This window comes from Lagopus muta, chromosome 7, assembly GCF_023343835.1.
Source record: "Lagopus muta isolate bLagMut1 chromosome 7, bLagMut1 primary, whole genome shotgun sequence".
Classification (NCBI taxonomy): domain Eukaryota; kingdom Metazoa; phylum Chordata; class Aves; order Galliformes; family Phasianidae; genus Lagopus; species Lagopus muta.
The window spans coordinates 7,443,286-7,465,794 of record NC_064439.1 but is presented as its reverse complement, the minus strand read 5'-3'; the positions used below and the strand labels follow the sequence as shown (position 1 = coordinate 7,465,794).

The 22,509-nt window shown below is 38.7% G+C and overlaps 1 protein-coding gene across 3 annotated transcripts in view; it reads right to left on the bottom strand.

Moving 5' to 3' along the window:
* Positions 1-22,509, bottom strand: part of DPP6 (dipeptidyl peptidase like 6) — a 489,696-nt gene that overhangs the window by 373,262 nt on the left and 93,925 nt on the right. Inside the window, exon 2 of one of the 3 annotated variants that reach the window (XM_048951964.1) lies at positions 2,822-2,891. The exons of the other annotated variants lie outside the window; for them this stretch is intronic. Within the exon in view, the coding sequence (XP_048807921.1) occupies positions 2,822-2,874 (53 nt within the window). The 5' untranslated portion in view covers positions 2,875-2,891. The remainder of the gene's footprint in view (positions 1-2,821; positions 2,892-22,509) is intronic. 3 annotated transcript variants of the gene reach the window in all.

The window sequence follows — 22,509 nt, the reverse complement described above, 5'->3', positions numbered from 1 at the left end:
GATCTCAAATAAATAACCACACTAAAACCTCCTTCAATTTCATGAGACTGGGCAAAGCTTACCAATCTTCTGTGTGAATTGTTTATTCTAGCCATAATTCACCAACCTGAACATATCTTTGCTCATCTAGTAACTCAGTAAAACAGAATTCACTATTGATTCTGGGGATAATAAACTCCTTGAAAATACCCTTTACTGAGAAAAGAGAGCTTCCATCCAAAGGAACAAATTCTTACACTGGTATTTGCTTGGTATTTTTGGAAGCAGATGACACCTCCAAACAATTAGTGTGGCCTACTTGTGTCATCTGCACACATACAAGACCATCAGCACAGAGCACAAGTTGCAGCACATGATGACAAAGGCAGGCAACAACTTGTCAGAGGTGGAAACATTTGGTGGAAAACAGAGATGATGTATCCAGAAAGTGGGACAGTCACCCCAAAGAAGGCCAAAACTGTTTGGGCTGGAATATGCGACGTCATATTGTACATATAAAAATTTAAACGAGCTGGGATTTTACTGTCAAAGGCATCTTCCTCACCTTGAAAAACTCAGTGTTTTGTGTTAAAAATGAAAGAAAATATACAGAATGAGCTCAAATCTTTGCAATTTGCTGGTCTTTTAAGCCCAAGATAGTGTTACTTTTAGAACACTCATCAAGACCTATTTCTAAATAAACGACCAACAATTTCATCCTTGGCCTGCTTTTCCCAGGAAGCTGTAGAGAAGCAACGCTTTTTCTGTAATGCACCTGTGCCTACAGTTTACTGTACAGGGCCAAGAAGCATTCTAATGGCTGACTCCACTGGGATTCTTGCTCCAAGCCCCAGCTCCCCATAGAATCAGAGTCATTAAGGTTGGAAAGACCAATAAGATCATCTAGTCAACCTATATTTGTGACTGCTCTGGAACACATCCCTCACTGTGACTATCTATTGTTTTCTTGAGCCCCAACAGGGACAGTACTACGCCACCTCCCTGGGCAGCCTGTTCCAAATGCATTACCACTATTTCTGACAATAAATCTTCTGTAATATGCAACCATGTGCCACAAGCACTTTGAGACAGGCAATTCCCTAGCCAGGCCACCTAGTTTAACAGGCATGAGAAGCCACATGTTCTTCCACCTCACAAGCCTCACATGTGCCCCCAAATGTTTTAAAGTAGGTTTGTGGGTCAGTTGCAATGCAGGCTGCCAATACATCCCAGCTCAGAGCTGCAACCACAGTGAGAGAGGTCTGATGGCATTTCTCCACTTATTTTAGGAGCAGCCTAAGGCAAGTTTACAAAGCAATCTCTCATATGCTCTTCTATAACTGTTACTGGTAGTGCCTTTTATATATATATATATATAATCCTTATATCTTCACAGTGTGACTTCTAAACTGACAGTGGGCCTTTAAGATGAGATCACAGCCATTATTGCAAATAAGCTCCATCATGCATTATTTTTGTCTATTATCTACTTTAGATTAGAAATAGACATCATCTCTTTATATCCCTTTGGAGACTCACTGCTCTCAGACCCTGCCCTCTGCTGTTGTTTGACTTGTTTCTCATGTGAACACAATGCAGTCTGTTGCGTGCAAGACAGCCCAGATGGTACACTTCAAATGATGTGAATCTTCTATGGGAAGAGAGAGTGAAGAGGAAAAGAATGAAGTGAGGAAAGAACAGAGCATAACATACCAGTGATTTCTACTTTTAATATCAAGTATCTCAGAGAGAGGGTAAAAAGAGAAATAACCATTTTACTTAAAAATTAAATTACATTTTTCTTAATAATAGGATGAGAATATAATTTAAAAAATAAAAGCCTGGGTCACTTTCAACTCCCTAAAAATAAAACTGTGTTGTTTACAGTGGTTGTCAAGCGTGCTGTCTGAGTTTGATGCAGAAAACACACCAGTCCTGGTGGAAACTGCAGTGGTAAATAAGGAGCTGTGCCATCCTGCTAAGCCACAGCATTAGCAGAGACTGCACAAAGCAGCTCTGGGGCAGAGGGAGCACTCCCACCGCCACCTGTCTGTGCCCTCTGCCCTGCACACACCATTATAGTTGACATGAGAGCAAGCATCTTGATCTGTTTTCACTTAAGGCCCTTAAAGTGGAGACAACATCCATTAGGCCTACAGTAAACTTCTGAAATAAAACTCCTTGTTGGTGCTTTACCTTTGAGGACCAGTGGAGTTAAATGATTTGCTCATGCAAGTCTATACCAGGGGCACGAGAGTGCACAGACTTCATGCTACAGCCATTTATTGTATGAGGTAATGGTTCTCTTTTCTCTGAGCGCTAAGAAATCTAAGAAATTAAAAGAAGCATCAGGAGAGAGATGCTGGTTGCTAATTGTGGAAGCAATGGGCCCCAAACCTGCGCCATTCATCTGGTCCAGCACTGTGCCTGCTTAAAATACATAGCTAGTGGAAAAAAAGAAGAAAAAAAAAAAACTGGAATAATAGAAATTCAGAACAAAGCTAGTAAAACTTGACTGAGAGAGAGCATGCCTCCTCAGTCATTACAACAGATGTCACTGTTGGTGAGGAGAGCTCAAGTAATTTGTGTGGTTCGCAATGCTGATGCCTCTTAAAACACACGCAACTGCAGCCCTGAGAAAAAGCCCCAGCATGCTGGTTCCTCCTTCTGTAGGGCACTCAACATTATTTATTCCAGCACAACTGACAGAAAAGCCAGAGTTACTGCAGGTAAGGCGAATGCTTTATGCCCTACACAAAATCATCTGACAATCCAAGGAAAACTTTCCTGAGCCCCCTGCGCAGTTTCCAGTGTCATTAATTGGATTCAGTAGGAGCTTTACCTGAAAAAGGAGTGCAGGCTGTGATAATACCGGGCCGGGTCAGCCCAAAACATTAAAATGAATCGTAACCCTGAAATAAAGCATTAGGAAAAAAATCGTAAATACAGATCAGCATCGCCACTTGAGGGTGCTGCAGTAGTTCTTAAATATTAACTCAAGGATGTGCTACCGGGCAGGTGCTGTGCACTGAGTTACACAACAATCATCCACTTAATTACTTCCATGCAGGCACTTAGAAAATGCAGAGCTAAATTCACACAAAATGTAGGGTGTGGAACAGGAGATCTCACTCTAAAATTGAAGTCCTAAAAGTTTCCTGGCTAAAGTGATAGAGTTATCCTTAAAGAGAGTTGGAAAAAGCAAATTTAAGCAGAACAAGAGAACCTTCAATTACACAAGCACATGCTTTTCTAACTTCAAAAAAAATTCATTATGAATACGAATTCTCAGCTCTGTACACACATTTTCCTTTAATGTAGCAGAAAAGAATGTTTTCCAATGCATACCAATTGATTTTGCTATAAACTATTACAGGATCATAGGCTTTTTGAATAGTCTTCACTACAGGAAACGTACAGAACTAGTCTCTGTGGGAAATATATTGAATAGCCAGTAAAACACAAAGAGATACCAAAATACAATAGATAATGACTCAAAAAAAGCCACAGCAATCTAAAATGGAGAGTCTGAGTCAAACATTACTTAGGAGTCCTCCTGTTTTTTATTACTGTCCTTTTATCAGAAGAGCCATTTGCTCATGAGGATTTACAAACATGGGAGAAAAAAAAGAAGAGATAATAATGAAGTTGAAAGAGACTTATGAAATCCCTCTATTGGTGAAATATTTGTGAAATATGAAAGCACAGAGTCTGCACATAAAATGTGCTCTGGTTTGGAAAGCACATCCCTTCATCGGAGCCTTATTAGACACTGTAGAGAGCTGGTCAGGAACTATTTGATGATACCCTTGGAAAATGCTGAACAATTGAAGTTAAAACTGCTGCTGGAAAAAGGGCTGATTCAAAACAAAATTCCTAGTTCAAAAACATTCACAGAGGGGGGATTTATTACTTAGGGTTAGAAGATATAAGTGCAGAATTTCAAATGGAAAATAACACTGATTCATTTCTAGAAATGACTTTGAAATGCCAATGAAGGATAGCAAAATAAAGAAGCTAAAATAAATAACAAAAAACTGTTTCACTTGACACAAACTGATTTTATTGTGTCTTGCAGACATTCCCAAGATTGATTACCTATCCCAACTGCAGCTGCAAAGTTCCTGAAGTCTTGAAACCTGAGTCCCATTCAGGTCTAATCTCTCCATTGGGTATCAGCTAGAATGTGTTTGGATGAAAAGAAAATGATGGCTACCTGCAGCTTGGTCTAGAAATCAAAGTGTTGCAATCAGCAAAAAGAGTAAGAATGACCTGGTGCAGGAGTGAACCAGGACCAGGAAAGTACTAGGAATAGCATTACAGAACGAGAGCTACAGCCTCAGTCTTCTTCCATGTATTCTCCTTTGGTTACTGCTCAACAAGTCAATTCCCTCTGCCCCCCAGATCCAAAGCATGCCTCTCCGAGGGCGGTACCCAAATAGATAAGGAATGGTCTCCATTTTAAAAGAGGATTGCTCTACTCTCAATTAACATCTTTACCCACTGCATCCTCAGTACCTCATGCCTTGCTTTCACAGCAAAGGAAAACAAAGCAATAAAATGCAGGAGAATGCATCATGGAGAGGTATGCAAGAGCCAGAAATTCATTTTGCAAATGATGTGCTTCACTACACACTTCCTTGGCCTTAGCCTGCTAATACACTGGAGTATTTTGGCCCCTGTATTGTAGCAGTCAGCATCAAGAAAGAAAAAAAAAAAGAGAGAGAGAGAGAGAAAGATTGAGAGAAAGCAACTGCAGAAGCTTTACAGGAACAGCAACAAACCCTAAACTTATGTAGCAAAACATTGTTTTACTAGGGCATCTAAAATTAGAGGCAATATGTCAATATTCCCCTTCTTTATTGTGTTAGAAATAGGCAGACAGTCTTGACTTTAAATGTGTTTTTTTTTGTATAGCCTATTCATTCCTACAATGTATTGTTCAACTAGCTATTTTTAAACTGTACTTTGCAGACAGTGCCCTGATTATTCCTCTGGGAAGGGTAACCTTTTAAATATCTCTATAAACGCCTTTACCCATAATTAACATTAGCACAAGACTTACCTACTTGCCTATAGCAAGATCATAAACGTCAGATAAACTTCTCCAATGAATAAATACATGAGTAAATATATATATATACATACATACACACATGTATTATTTTTTTTTTTAATTTTTTTTCCCCTCTCCAAGTTAGAGAACTGCTGTGAGGACTTTTATAAAGGCAAAAATAGCAGAAGGTAGAATACCATCTTGGCCTCATTTAAAGCAAGAGTTGATCTCACACTGGTTTATACAGAGCTCCAGCCTGGCCTAAACACAAAAGAAGAATCAGCAACCAGGTCACAAGGAAGTGATTTGGCTGTTGGTTGTGCAGACTCTTGATTACAGACTCTCATCTACACAATGAATGAAATTATGCCGTCGGCCAAGTGACGTATTTGGCTCCTATAAACTTCAATCTGACCAGGATTAAATTTTGGACAAGCTACTTTGATTCTGTTTAAGTTACCCGGGGAGTAAAATACATGCAGACCAATCTCCATTTACCCCATAGGGGGCTGTGAAGATTAATGGTAGGAAGGCACCCAGATGCCAAGGACAGACATTTGTCCTGGTTACGTCTACATGTGAAAAATGATCAGTCTTCTGCACTGCAGAAGATGGTCTCAGTTACTTTAAGATACACATTCAAGATAAAGAGTTGTGAAATCAAAAACCAGAAGAGTTGAAACTATTAACAACTAACAAGTGACAAAAACATATTTCAGTGGGAAAAGGTCAGCATTAGAAGTGTGAGAAATTCTTTTACATTAGAATAGCTAATATCATTTTCTCGTAAGTCATGCATTTCCATAACTCCATTCTTTCTTTCAGTCATCTTATTTAGCAAGGATTTATGTCTTGATGGAAATAGCACTACAGAAAAGGCACATTTATTATGTCTGCCACAGCAGAATCTTTTCTATTAGATAAGTGTTAGGAGCACTTAATTTTTTTCAATAAATAATCTTATTATTTATTGCACACTCAAGTCTTATGTTTCATTCAGTTCCATTATACTCTAACTTGCTGGATAACTTTTCTAATTTTCCTTCTGTAAATAACTGGTAGCACAGCAGACGCCTGGAAGCACTCATGACAAATAACGAATGCCTGACACGTATTAAACCAACGTGGTTTTCTATGCACAAATGCTTTTCTAACATTCAAACCTTCACGTTGAAATATTCCATTCCAAAGAGTACGTGATTGCTTTGTGTCAGTGTACACAGGAGAGTCTGACAGCTGTGTAAACACTGAATTATGGCCTCCTGCAGCACACCCCAAACTTCTGCACAGAAGGATAGCAAATGTCCCAAAGCACCCACACTCCTACAAGCTACAGCATTTTCTGCATGGATCTACTCTATTTCTGTGCATCTTGTACAACAAGGGGACAACAAAGTGACTGTGTTATTTCTGCTCCATATTCTCCCTCCATGGCTCCACTAGAAGAGCAGGAATGCAACTCCTGTTGAGCTAATTAGCACAGGCAATTAGTAAGAGATTGTTAATGTCTCACCAAAACAGAAATAGAAAAAGATAAATAATTCCTCCCTTAAGATCTAAACCAGAAGAATAATTAACAGCTGGAGGGGAGGGGAAGCAAGAAGCCAGAAGGCACACATGACAGAACTGCAGTAAGCTACCCAGTTTTCGCAGGAAAACGTGTGTTTGTACACAGTGCTCTTTACTCAAGCGTGTGTTCTACATCAACAAAGTCCTCTGCTCAATACTTTCCTGTTTCTAGGTTTACTGGAGAGTTGAGAAAGCATGGAATGATTTGCACCCATTTCTTAAAATCACCCTACCAAGTCAGTGACAATCTTTCTGTCAGCAGCACTGAGCAAAGAGGAGTTGTGCAAGAAAGGGTAATTTATGAAGACCAGAATGGAAATAATGCACGTGCTGTGACTATTTATTTATTTAGATTTAAAATGATTAACAAATTTGCCTCTCTGTGGCTCTCAATGCCCTAACATCATTAAATACTCAACACAATTTCAACAGCTTTCAAGTAATCTGTTTCATAGAAACCCAGTCAGCCAGCCACTTGCTTCAGTGCAGGAGGAAGAAAAACTTAAGTCAGGTTCTTTAAATACAGGCTATTTCAGATCTGTGATTAGGAAGATAATGCAGATTCTTGGAGAAGAGACTGTAGTTGACTTCACTTTTAATTGGCACACAGGTCAGGTTTTCTGCTTATCTTAGCTCAATGTTTCAAGCGTGATCCTTGCAGTGAACCAACTCCAGGCAGACAGATCACAACTGGCATCCTTTGTACCACCCAGTGGAGTTCCTGGGCTGGCCATGCCAAACAAATGATTCCCTCTGAAACAACTGAAACACCAACATTGTCCAAAGGCGATTAGATATAAATACCTCCCTTTCAAAGCACAGGTAACACCTCTGTTAGTTCATCTGTCTGCTTGCTCACTGTACTCTCATGTTCTCTGCATTGCCACAGATAAAACCCAGCCAGCTCACTTTTACCCACACCCAGATTTGAGTGCAGAGAGAAGCTGACTACCAGCACTCCGGATTCACTTTGAAAATGACTGCAAGTGTGTCAGTGCTTATCTACACGTACTTATGCACACATTCATAAAACACTGGCATGACATGGCTGGAGTTTAAGTGCAGACAGGAGAAACACAAGGCTTCTGCCTGTGATGGTCCAAAGCTGGAAGTCAGGCTTGATGCAAAATTCATTCATAACAAAGGCAATCTTTGCATAGTTCTAAAGGATATTAAGACACCAGCTAGTGAAAGAAGAAGGACACTCTTGCAAAACCAGAAAATTAACCCCAGGCAGGTACTGGCTACAGAAGTGGAACATTTATGAGACACTATGTTCATTTCTGGAATTATTTACACCAGAAACATGATTTCTCAAATATATTTGTACAGAAAGAATAAGCACACCATGCTGCTTAAATGAGTATTTCACTCTCCTGATGCACTCCGAATTTTACCCATGACACACTTGCCTGTACATGTCTGTCATGACTGGCACAAATGGGTATCAGATATTTCAAAGCTTCACCAGTCATTTCATTAGCATACCACACTGCAGTAAAATATATGGCATATTACAGCTACAAAATACATTTTAATCTTTCAGAAACCTGCTTCTTGATGACCTATAAAAGAGAGGCTCAGAATAGTATTTCATTGCTCAGCTTCCCCGCCCTTATATATGCAAGCTGAGAAATGAGTCTGAATGAACTGACCATCTGCAGTAGGCAAATTTCTTCTACCTATTTGAAAAGCAAATATGCACCTAAAAAGCAATAGCCTATGATATATGCCAAAAGAGCAGAAGGATCCTGAAGCTAGGTGGCCTACTGATATATCAATGAATTAAACATGATCAGTGCTGCAAACTTGTACTAAGGGGCACTGTTCTGTCCCAGCTGGAATTACACTGCTTTCCCTTTAGGAAAGCAATGCAGAATACTAATGTGTTAAGAGGGATGCATGGAAGCAACTTTTGATAGCATTCACTTTACTCATTTCCTTGATGCAGACTTCCTCCTTATTTCTTACTGTCTCAAATTAGAGTAGCAACCTTCGCCTCCTTGGATTAGCACAGCGACTTATCACAGACATTTCATACCCACTGTTGCCATGATTAATTGAAATAGATTTGTCCCTTCTGTTTCATGTTAAGCTTCAGAGGTCAGTATGTACTAATTTAAGCTTCAGACAATCCTACTGGCATTGATTGGATCATGCATGGTACAAATGTAGCTTCATTTGCAGTTCTGTTTCCTGAAGCATTCCATGCACCTTTACATAGATCTCTGGTGATGTTCTAACAGGTACATAGCACTGAAAGTCATTCACAGCAGATGGTATTTTGCACTGTTGCTAGACTGTACTTGCCAGACACACAACAAATCACTGGCCTAAAAGCAGATAACAAGGGCAAAAATTAGGTAGTTTTGTAGAGCAGCAGAACTAGTGAAGAACAGTTTTCTGTAGAGATGTGTCTAATGACAAGATTCTCTAGCTTCTAGTAGCCTATCAGTTTCAACTGAAGCTTGTCCTGCAGATGAGACATTTCACAATTCCTTCTGTATAAGGTCTTTAGTGCTTGATAAGACAAAAATAAAAAATAAAAATAAAATCACACTGCAGTCTTTCTTCAAGGAGCTATGAATTGCATCTTTGCTCAACAGATTCCTATTTCCGAAGAAAACTTACAATATGGACCTCTATCCTCAGATGGCTTCGGAATGAGTCAGTTGGTTTTGACATTATTAGAATAGGGGGAATACACATAAGCACAATTGTACATGTCTATTTCCTTTGGAAATAGGAAGAAAAAGTAAGGGGAGAGAAAGCAAAAGTTGAGATCTTCAGCAAGGGGAAGTAAGCAAGCTTAAAACTTAGGAGCTCTGAAGGCACACTGGAAGGGCATCCTTCTCTCTACTGCCTACAGCAAGCCCAAGTTCCTCCCTAAGCCACCAGAACTGAATGCCTACAGCAAGGTGATCTAAATAATACTTGAGGTGGCAAATTTGGAAAGAAAAACTTCTGTGAACCTAGTAGCTCCCAAAAACACTCTACTCAATGAAGCCAGCAAGTTTGCTTTGAAGCATGATTGATGAGTTTTGATTGTCTCTGGATATGAGACATTGTATGACCTGCCCCTCAAGAGCTGTGTGGTAAAGCTCATTCTGAAGGACTTCAGGGAAAGTCCACTATGGTGAAGCATAGCTGACACAAAATTTCAAAAGTACAGACCTTTTGTGAGACTTTCTGACAGGGATCTGACACACCTTCATACACACATGTGAAGATTAAGATGTGGTGGTGGGTACTCTGTTTCAGCAAAAGGAGAATGCTACTTTTAGGCAAAGCAATTGCTACTTACATCAATTCAACATGCACAAAGCAAACAGTATATTACATATGGAAAAGCCATTGCTATTCCTGCACCTGTCACTACTGGAAGGCTGCCTAGCCCCACAACTCCAATTTTATTTCTACTAATGCTCCATCCCAAACTCAGCTGCAGCCAGTAGAGTTCCGTGCTAACATCAGCAGGGTAACTGGTAAGCAAGGACTGTTGCTATTTCCTGAAATATCTCAACATCTTGTCAAATACATGAACACAAGTAGGGAAACATCAACAGAGGTGGTGTTAAAAAGTATAAAAGAAAGAAAAAAAAAAAAAAAAAAAAAAAGAGGTTTATTTATTTTAGCACTGTTGGAGCAGAAACCCCCAACAACGATCAGAGTCTCAGTATGGAAGACAGCACAAATATGCAGTGGATGTTAATTCTAGCTCTGAAGAGCTTACAGTCTTCAGAAGGTAAGAAAAGCAACAGAGAGAACTAACACGAAGCCAGCAAAATCAGTCACAAAACTACAAGTAAAACTCTGTAATTCCCAATATCACTATGTCCTCTGCCCAGTTGGCCGCATTAGCTGCTAATCAAAGGAGTTTGACATTTTGGACACATTGAACATTCTGTAAGATCTCTGCAAGCTAAGCTGTGAGAAGCCCCAAGCAGAAAGCAAGCAGAATCACATCTCCAGAAACCAAAGTGATCAGCTTATTCTGCTGTGACTCTCCATGAATCTGCGGTAGGTTATTGCTCCTTAGTCCTTTACTTCTCTTTCACTGTCTTTTTTTTTCCCCCAAGTAGGTCACCTCATCTCCTGAAGTATGAAGCCGTAAGACTATGAAAACATAAAGGAGATTTATTTCCCTCTCTGTGTGTGATCTTCTTCACTGAAAGAAGTATGGGAATGACTACAAGGCTCATCATCAACTTCCAAGAACAGACAAATGCCTTTGTTATGCTTTTGTGGCATATCTTAAACACAGGCAGGATGAAACCCGCACCAGAGACAAAAGAACTCTTGCCATTAAGTTGCCCACTAAAACATCTGAATGTGGTCAAAAGGTGGTGAATAGTAAGACATTAATTTCATTTGAGAATTTTAATTCACTGGACTTAACATCAGGTCATCATTGTTTATTCTTTCTCCCTGTCTCAGATTTCTCCTTGCTCTTAAAAACACATTTATATTAAATTTATGGTTTACAAGCATCACAATTGAGAGCTCCTCACTAACATCTTAAAGGCTCTTAGTCACAATTTTTCACATATGATGCCTGATTATATTATAAGAAGTTGTTCCAGAGGAAGAAAATTCCTAACAAGTGAAAATGACAAAAATTTGACTCCTGCACATGCCTAAAACACAACCTTTGAAGGAAAAAAAAAAAAGCCTTTAAAAAAAAGTACTGTTGCTTTTCATTTATTATTTATTACCAATTATTATTATGTCTTCTGCTTTTTTCCTTTGTACTAACTCCATAGGTCTCAGTTTACACCATTAAAGGTGATGCCATTCAAAACAGATGCTTGTTCTTTAGAAATTTCTCCACATAATGCATGGCAAGATTGAAGAAACAGAATAAAACAGGGTTGCTTGCACTCAGACTGACTGCATAGCATTTAAAGTAAGGGAAAAGCTTAATAAGCCTATCAAGAGATAGATGCTGATTCTATACAGCACACACATGCTCAGATATGCAGATAAACAGAGTGCTCAACAGTCACGACCCTCATTCACAAGTGGCCATTTAAATAAACGTACAGTAATACCAGTGTTTCAATGCTATACAATATGCTTCTGACAACAGACTATATAGACTATAAAATATAAATCTAAATCCTTAAGGAATTCATTCTATAATTCTATATTCCTGATTTCTCTGAAAATAGTCTCCTCCTAGTAAGTAAGAAACAAAATGCTGTGAAATAGGAAGATCGCCCTAAAAAGTTAATGAACAAATTAAGACATTAAGAATCTGAAACTTTTACGATGTTGCTAATTCCGTTTTTCTCTAACACTAAAAGCCTACGAACTCCCTTACCAAAAGTATCAAAAATTTTGGATCCAGCATATTTCCTAGGAATTAACCATGCTACTACTGACTCCACTACCACCAAATACCTTCCATATCTTCATCTACGGACTCCTCTGCATGGGTACATTTTTCAACCAAATCCAGCCCTGCTTTCAGGGCATTCTTTATCATTGCTTTTGAGAAAATAGAGAACAAAACATTGAAAGCAAGAAAGCTCTTGGGATAACAAATCAATGACATCTGCAAGATGAATCAGGCATCTAGCTAAACTAAGATCTGACTCAAAGGAAATAGATTAGTGAGGGGTCTGCTGACCTGGAGCTTTGATCAGACCCTCAAGAAATTTTAAGCTGTTAAAAACATTTGTTATTAATGCCACATGACACAAATATGCAAATGTCATAATCTGGCCCGTTAATTTGGTGGTTTACAACCACTAATGAGTGGTTTTTCTACACTCTGAAAAAATTGGTGAAAAACAGCATTTACATTAGAGTAGCTGATAACACAGTACTGATACCAGGAATCCTATTCATGTTCTTACTTTATTATTTCATTAATTGGAAAAAAGGACTCATTCTTGTTTTGATTATATCAAGAATTGGAAAAGAGGTCTCTTCTCAGGGTTAGGAGAAAAGGTTAAGATTCCAGATGGGATTCATTTGACTAGAAGTAAATATCTGCAACTGAACAAGTCACTCCATTCAGAGTCAGTGGATAGCAACCAACTATAGTTAATAACACCAAGGACATTATTGCAATGATGTTAGCATCACCTCCTGCTGAAGTAGATACCTAAAAAGGCTGGGTACATCACTCCCGTAAGGCACCTTGATTTTCAAGGAAGCTCTGGCTTCCTAACTCTAGATGCAGATGTCTGTAGTGTAGACAAGTGAAGTCAAACAACACCAAACAAACTCTGTCTCAAAAAGTGACAGCCCTATGCCCTTGGTAACTGCCACTTCAGGTTGCTCACTTGTCTAGAGCCATTGGAAACACAGTATTTGAAGAACCAGATTTTTCACACAATTCAGCAGCTGCAACATACATTCCATCTACCCAGGAAAACCACAAGCAGGATCACTAAGAAAGAACACACTGAACAACTACTAAACTTTGATAAGACTTCATTTGACCTACAAGAGGAGTGAGCTTAATAGTGCTCCATCCATTAGCACTGCAGGCCAAGGCTGGTCAATAAAGGCTTTACGATGAAAGAATAACAACCACAGTAGGCATAATTTTTAGTGTTCTTTTAGACAATGACTAAATCAATACCAAGCACCAGCCTCAGAGTTTCCAGATAGAAACATGGTTAAGTCTTCCTTCTTCATATAGCTTCACTAACAGCATGCAGTAAAACATTCAAGCAGGCACAGAGGCCCTGCATTTCAATATAACAGAGAAGATTTTCCACTTCCAAATTGTCCTCTACAGTGCAAACAGGATGGATAGGTTAGTGTAAAGTATTCTACCTAAATACAGATTTCCTTCTGCACAATGCAATGTTTCTTTTGCAATATTTAGATGAATGCACAGTTATAAAACTCAGTACACCACAAATGCCTATTTTCAACACGTATCTTCATTGATTTCACACACACACACCAAAAAGCAATCACAAAAGGATCTCAAGCCAACAGTTTGCACTGGATTTTTTTTCTATAAACCAACTACAGAGTCCACTTTTAACTCAGTACTTTCTTAGTACTTGAACTGTATGGATAGAGATTTCTTTCATACCAACAAAAACCTACAGTGTACATTTATAGCTAAGATCTAGTTAAATAGGCTCCTTTTGTAATTAGCAGCCATGTTAGGTACTGGATTATCTCCTAACCTATGTCATACAGAAAAGAGTTCTTTGTAAGCCTCCACCGGAACACTCAATAGGTCACCAAAAACCTCTGTAGGGCAGCTGGGGTGACCAGGTCAAATGTAAGGTGACTACCCTGCACATGACTACATTTAATGAGTGCAATTCTGAATTCATCCTGCCCTGTGCCTGTCTGTGTCCCGAGTGGACAATAATACTATCCAATCTCACGAAAATACTATGAAGAAAAAGGTATTAAAGGCTGTTTCATGTGGCTATTACAGCAGCGTGGCCACAGATGAACAAGGCAGTGCTGAGAAAGCGTAGCCCCAAATAATCAGACATTTGGACAGCCTCCTGGGGAGAATTCAGGTAAATGAGGGGAGACTTGCAGCTTTAAGAAAGAAGGAAGCCACCACAGTGTTCAAAATAAAGGGAATGCTTTGGGTTTCACCTAAACTGAACCTAATCAGAACACTCTGCCCAACACTGACTTAACACAATTTCATGTAAGCCAGCATTAAAGCAAACCAAGTGTTGTTTCTTAACTGCGCGCATTAGCACTTCTGTAGTATGTATGAAAGCACCATGAAGCCACCACAAACACATAACAATACCAACAACTCACTCTTAAACATCTGCAAATCCTCTAGTTACAAGGAGGTCTGGTCCCAGTCCTATATCTGACTTGAGAGCATGAATGCTTTCTCCCATTAACTCACTTCTGAAACTGCTAGGCACAGGCCAATTGACTTCAGGGCTGTGAAAACTGCAAGGATCCTTAAAGAAAAATTACGACTTTGGTATGTGTGAAATGACTTGTCAGGGAATGCAAAAGGAAAGCAAACAAAGCTAGTCCCAGCCACAAAGGTGATGGAAAAGACAGAGTAAGACCACAGTTAGTGTTTTTCCCCTGAAAAAAAGCTGATTTCTAGTTTAATGCTCTTTCAGTAGATTAAGCTAATATGGAAAAAGCAATGAAGAGTGTCTGTATCCCAAAGCAGGTGCATGCACAGGCAAGCATCAAGGTAAAACACCCACTGGCAGGCCACTAAAAAATACTGTTTGATAGCATCTGCTACACTCAGCATCAAGCAAGTGGAGAAACCAAAATGAAATCTACAGTGACAGATAGATGTGGATACTTTCAGATGTGGATGTGTCCCCATGCATCACACCCTGATGAAAGAAGAGAGCTGTGAATTTAGGCTGCAGCTGGAAGAGCACACATTCTATGGGGTCACAGAGCAAGACAAAAATCATGCATACTTGAAAAGCAAGATGCACAAGATGGGGGGGGCTGGGAGTGAGAGGAAGAAGCCAGATGTGTGATTTTATACTCGGTTTGTGAGATTTCTCCAAACACAAACCAATGCTCAGCCAGCTGGTTTGTATTTTCATTGCATTTCCTACAGGCAGAAAACAGTGTCTGCTCACAAACTTCATTCATATTCTCCCTGTGTAAATGTTGTTTTTCAGCACAGCTATGATGGGCTTAATTTCACCTTTATTTCTTTAGAGGGTAAAGAATTACTGAAAAACTAAAAAAATACATTTCTTCTGCTTTGCCTTCAGACTGCAAATGACAGCAACATTCTGTGAAGAAACTGGTAATGCTGCAGTGATTTTTATCACTAGCACTTGTATCTCTTGGATATTAATGCACATTTGGAAAATTCTATAGTACCTCATTATTTATAAAATTTAACTGGCTTGAAAACTCTGCAAAGAGATGAATACCTCTCTATCAGGAGCTGAGCTCATTCCTTGTCTTACCCTGTAGTTTACATAAATGGACCTCTAAGATTCAGCTTGGAAAAGTGATGCATGCATTGCAGGCTGAACAGATCTATGCTTGCTATGTAATCAGCATCTACTTCATTATGACAGAAATACAGCTTTACTCCTGCACTCCAACGCAGAGTAAACAAATGAATGCATCATCTGTAACATCCTTCTCTCTGCATCATCACATATCACAGTTATGCTTGATTTTGGAATAAGCTGATACACACTGTTGTATATTAGAATTCAGACAGATCTTTAACTGGAGAAATAACAAAATGCAGTAAGGATCAGAATTAACTTTTGGAGAGAATAAGAAAATACACCAATTTGACTTAGGGAAATTTTGCATAGATGGAAGCTCTGCAGGAATGGATTCGATATTAAACTGACCTTAAACCAAATACGAGACAACAACATCATGCTTTTGTCAAGCACAAATACTAGGCTGCGACTATTGGAAAGAAAAAAAAAAAAAGAATTTACAATATACTTCCAATCCCAACTGCTTTTTAACAGCCAGTTATTGAGGATGTGGCAAAAGCTGCTGTGCCTGTGGTGGGCAAAGCAGATACTACCAGATACTCTTGGGAATGTACAACAGGGAAGGTCTTTATAAGTACAGGCAAGTGCTGCAGTATCAGTGAGGAATACTGCAAAACCGATCTCATTACAGTCAAACAAATGTGCCCCAAGAGTGACTGAGGTAGAGCTGGTCTTGGCTTGGAGCCAGGCAAATGAGCTAGATAAAGCCTAGTGATCTCTTTTAGCCCTATTTTTCCGTTTTGTTCTCGTCCATAGATTTTGTTTGGTGTTGTGTTGTTTTGGTTTTTTTTTTTTCATTTAGTTGCTTATTTCATTTTGCTTGTGGATGAACAAGAAAGAATACCCATAGTTTGGCTTTCAAGTTCTCTTGGGAGACTGCAGGGATGAAATGTAAAGGAAAATCTCACTGCTCTGTGGAAATTGTGTTTTGTAACAATACAAGTCTGCAAAAAACTTCTGAGCCTCAAAATGACCATATGCCAAAGCAAGTATCTTTAGGATGTTTGTAAATACAATACAAACATCTCTCAGTTGAGTATTCTCTGATTCTGTTCTTACTTCAGCAGGCAATACTGCTGATTTCAACAGTATTGTTCCTCCTGTTTTTCCACTATATTAAATAAGAACAGACCCATCCCTAAAGTAATAAAATGGATTTGGGATTTAAGATTTTAATGTTCTGGACATTTTTATTTTTTTTTTTTTTTTTTTTCAATTTACTACTGTCCTCCAACTTTCATTCATGCCTACAAAATGTTCATTTCACGGCAGTGGCACAAATGTATTTGTTTAAGACACTGCTTCTTTCCACAAGCACATAAAGATAGATGAAGCCCTGCAGAACCCTGCAGCTGGGGCTAGATTGATCTGTAACTCAGTCCCACAATTCTTAAATGCAGGCAACGTGAAAAACTCTTCAGCAAGCTGCTGAATGCAGGGGACTGTTTAAAAATCATAGAAGTGACTGAGTAGATTTATCTCCTAAGAAAATGCTCACACACTGAGACAACGTTCCTCAAAAGGCTGTATTTATCAGTCAGTTGCTGTGACTGCATCCTCTGGTGAGTTGCAATAGTAAGTATATAGGCGTAACAAACATCAACATCTGAGCTGTTTCTAGGCCTCATTCCACCTCTACAGACAAAATCCTTAATGATGTTCTCTACATCTCTATGCGGTAACGTATGTAAGGTATGTAATACTCTACAGATGGGATGAGATCTGAAGAAACGCTCACCTGAGTGTTATCCTACCAAATATTCTAACAACCTGCAAGATGAACTAAACTGATAATGCCCCAAAATTACATTCTACTAAAATTAGACATAATGATAAAATAGAAGAGATCTCCAGCTCCGTCATGAGCACCTAAGTGGGAACTTCTGTGGCACAAACTTCATTTTTGCAGACATAAAAGTTCTCCACCTTCTGGATGTTAAATTAGGATGTTGAAGATTTGACCAGAAAAATCATGAATGAAACCTGGCATCTGTACATCTCAGAGTACTCCCTCCTGAAGAAGACAAAATAAGGGCATACCTATTCAATATCATGAATACTGGACTGCCAAAGACAGCACTGCTGAGAATCTCTCTCCTTGAGCACCTCCAAGAGTAAAAGTCCTGGTATCCAAAAAGTTATCTCTGAACGCATTTGTAAGCTATTTTCCTCATTTGTCTTTTATAGAACAGGAATTTGTCTTTTATGAACTCAGGAAGAGTTCATTCTAATTCATAATCAAAATATAATATAGGTCCCCTGAAAATACATTGTTTAACCATGACAGATAACAGGTACTGGCAAACTGTGGAGAATATCAAATTGTGTCATTATTAATTTATTAGTTTTTTTTTTTGGTTGGCTGAACTCTTTCATGAAACAGAGGAAAGCTACATCCTCTCTGTCAAGCATGAATACATATAGCAGAAGAGTTTTTCAGGTGGAAAGGAGTTTCATTCCTTTCACTGCAAAGGAACTCTACCTGCCAAACTACACTTCTAATGCCTTACTAATAAATTAGTCATTACTGAGACATTTATTGTAAATAAACAGACAAACAAACAAGAATTTCTGATTTCTACAGTTGATGTAAGTGAAAGATCCTAGGAAAGAATTAAAAAGAAAATGCCTAGAAAAGAAGTAAGGCCATAAAACCTAGCATTTGGAAACCAATCTCAGCTCCAGAACTGGGGTTGACTGAGGATGCCACTGACACTTGCATGGATCATCAATCAAGATACAAACTGCAAAGGAAATGCTCATCTTCTCCTCCCTATGAAAGAATTCCTGCTGTTCCTCACCTCTTGCATGGCTGATGAAAGGCCATTTCAAGAGAACTGTTCCCCTGATTGTGCAGACTGTGCACAACTGAGAAGATATCTAATCAGCAAGACACAAGAGAAATCTTAAGGATCACCCTGCCTCAAATTTATAGCAATTCTCCAGGTCAGGTGTCAAATCCTCTGGCAATTAGCAGAATAAATTGGTTTGTTAATCACTTTGGAGGAACAAGCACCTAATTAATGGGGTGGTGTTGTGCATGCATGACTAAAGATATTCACATAATCACACAGCTAAAATGACCTTGTTTTGAATGACAGATCTACACAAAACAGCCTGCAGCAAGAGAATGCTGTTGACACATGGCCAACAAGTAAATCTGTTTAAGTACACAAGAACTATATGTTGCCTTAAGCATCATAAGTGGATCTGTGTGTACAGCTAAACCACAGCTTTGAAATAATTTCAAAGTAATAGTTACAAGAAGCTATTCAGAAAAGAATGTTTAAAAAGTGTTTAAAAGTGACAAGACAGTTTTGGTGGCATCAGTCAGAAGCTCATACCCCTTCTAGTGCATAAAAAACTGGGAAAACCTGTGCAGAACTAAAATTAGGAGAGAAAAACTATGGGTATAACAACCAATTAACTAAAATTGCCCACTGGTGAGGTATGAGAACTAGAGTTCTCCTTAAAATCACTCCACCATTTGCTTTAGGTAGGAGTTCAACATTTAATTGCATTACTTGTGACCTGAATGCAGGGCTCAGGGTATGCTCAAATTTTTCCAACAAACAGACCTGGAGCGTGTCCCTAGTTCAGAGCAGAACATTATGATCAGTGGATCACAGCCTCTTAACCGTGTATTGGTCTCAAAAATACTTTTCAGTATAACCACCACCACCAACAACAACAGGACAGGAACAAACAGGAACAAGCCTATGCAAAAGAAAAAAAAAAAGAAAAAGAATCCTTCAAGATTTCTTCAGGAGTCCCATACAAGCAGAGAGCAGAAAAGTGGTCTCTTCCCTGAAAGCATCCCAGTTTTATGCAAGGTAAGTGACAATGCACTCTGCAGGTAAAGTCTGCCTGCCAAAATAGACCAGAAACTCTGCTTGCTTCCCTATACACTTGTGCTATAAGGTAGCTCTGATTAGATTATCAGCTATCTATTTTGGGCCACTAAGTCTATGATTATTTCCATAATCTGAAATAGCACATCATCAGAAATAATTTTGTAAACTCATGTTGACATTACAGAAACTCAGATTGCTGTTCAATCAATATTTTGAGCATTAAAATAATTCCTAGGAGTCCTTGTGTTTATCTACCATATCAGTCACAGACTGTAGTATTTGCAAAACTGAGGGAAAGTATCAAGTCTATTTGATTAGTCAGAAGAGGCTGCTCTGAATTTCTGATGAGTTTCTCTGACTTAAATGAATTTAGATAACAGTTGCACTTAACAATCTTACTGCATTTTTTAATGAGTCCAAGGAAAATCCTCTAGGATGTGTCCACAGGACCAACATTCTTTAGCCTATGTAGGAGTAGATATTTCAAAAGCTTTTCAAAGAATTAGAAAGTTGTTTGGAAATGACTTTCCTTACGACATGCATTTAATTTCATTATGACAGCAGCTTGCCCTTAACATATTCCAGCTGTGAGTTAATTCAATGATTTTAATCTCCACCTCTGTTTTAAGGTTAAAAATCCTAACTACAGACATTCATCTATGAGGATTCTTACCTTGGACAAGCAGCTCAGATAATCTCATTTGACTAACCCCATCATACCAAGCTTGAGAGTGAAAGCAGTGCACGGTGGTGTCTCTGTGGTGAAAGAAGCTATCAGGAAAAGGGTCAGGAGAGAACTACTGCAGAGCAAACATCCACAAAAGGAAAAGCCAAAGTTCTTTCCCCTTCTTATCAGTGCACAGGTAGCAAAATGTAGGCATCTGCTCACAGCCTGACAATCCACCCTCAGCAGTCCTCACTGGCCCAGCACCCTTCCCCATGAAGAAGGAAAAAGCAGACAACAACAGCAAGCAAAAGTACAGAAGGCAGAAACAACTACTTTAAACACATGCTACGGAAATGTTAAAACCAAATTCAGTTTACAAAATAGCCCAACACTGCACTAGATCTGTTTTGTTAATCTGGTGGAAAAGAACTAATTTCCACACATTCATCTGAGTATCTCACCCAGAAACACGTGGCTCAAGACACATAATATTAGCACAGTATTAGTGCAGTATCTGTATCTTCTCAACTACACTGAGCACCAGAGTGGAAAGTGCCTCACCATCAAATTACTTCTCAGCCACTATGATTAACTGACTCACTGATGTTGACATTAGAGAAAAACGGCGTACAAAACAATTACCACATTTCAAATGGTTCATCACACATTGATTTTCCAACCCCAAACTTTAAAGTTGTTTTCTTTCTGACCTTCCACAGAAAAGAACAAAACAGAAAACGGGCACATCAAGGATCACCTTCTGCAGCACACTGGTCCTTCCAAGTACTTTCTCAGATTCTTTGAAGTCCAATTCCAATGGCTGAAATATGTACATATGTTATATTTACATAACATATGGCCTAGAAAACAAGTGAAAGAGCGAGAACACAAGCAGACTCCTTTCACATCTAAGCATAGTTTCCAAAGTTCATTGAGGAGTTCTTCTCAGATGTGTACATTTGCGTTTACTTTTTTCACGGATTGGGCCATAGAACACACATAGAACATAGGTTTTTTGATCCAATCTGACAGGGACATCAGTTCTAAGGCAACATGATGGCCAAACCAGGAATATTTCATAAAAATTGCATCTCTTCTAAGCAATAGCAAATGGTACAATGGATAAAGCCAACAAAAGGCAACAGCTGTCCCACTACTGCAAGTTGAGTATTTTGCCAGAAATGTAGTCACAGTATTTTGCAAAATAAGTCTCAGAGTACAGAGTCTAACATTGGACTCCTGTATTAGTAAGTCTTCCAAACCCCTTCAAAACTAACAGCTGTAGTACAAGGAAAGGAAGGACTAGGCAGTTCTGGCTCTGCACCCTTACACATTCACGAAAAGACTGATTTTTGTCTTCATGTATACATATAGACACAAATCCTTGAGAAAGCCGTAACGGTGAGCAACACGTTACAAATATAAAGAGGAATGCATGCTGCTAATATTTATTTTAATATATTTTCCAAAGCTATCTCAGCACATTTTTAAAAGGCCCATTTTATAAATGGGGAAGGCAGCTTAAAGCCTAAAGCCACAAATGTAATCCTAACATGATAAGCCATAAAAATGTTAATGAATAAATCTTGTGAAGGACAGAGGAAAATACATTCAATAGTGTGATAGTATCTGTGATGTTCCAATGCCAGATCACAAGTTAACAAAATCAGACCTTGTAAAGGGGTGATGGATCAAGTCTAGATCATTGTATATTATACTGAATAGAAAGCAAGTTGTGTTTTTTAAAAACAAAAGGAAAGAAGAAAACGTAACTTTAAGAAGTCTGGAGGACACCTCAATTGTGATGAGTTGTGAAAGTTCCTTAGCTGACTTTAAACAGATAAGGAAAATCTCCATTGCTAGACATAATGCTAGGGACATTCTGATATTGTATCTCTTGCTTCTTTATTTCTTCACTACATACTAGTTCTTTTATTATTAAATCACCTCATCAAGTAGATTCTCAGCAATCTGACATCTACATGAATCCACTATGCAAGCGTAGAGCAGCTGAATTAAGACAGCATTTGCAATTCATTCCATTGCTTGACTTCAAAAGCCTTAACCTGTTGATAGGGTGAAGAAGGGCATCTTCTTTCAAACCATTATTTGTAGCTCTCATTCAAAAAAGAGTTAGTAAGTTTAGCAAGAGGCCTGACCTGAACTATTGCAATCAAGTGAAACATTTTGCAAAAGTTTAAAACTGAGAAGATAATGAAGCCTTAAGAAAAAAATTGCTAATAACTGGTTATCCTCTGCAAGCATTCCTTGTGGTCAATCTCCTAGGGGAAAAAAAAAAGATAAATCCTGTTAATGTTCAAGTGTGAAAACAATACTGATGGACTTGCCATTATCCTCTGCAGCAAGCTGAGGTATGTTATGTGTAACCTATTTTAAGAGGAGAATAAACTAGATACATTT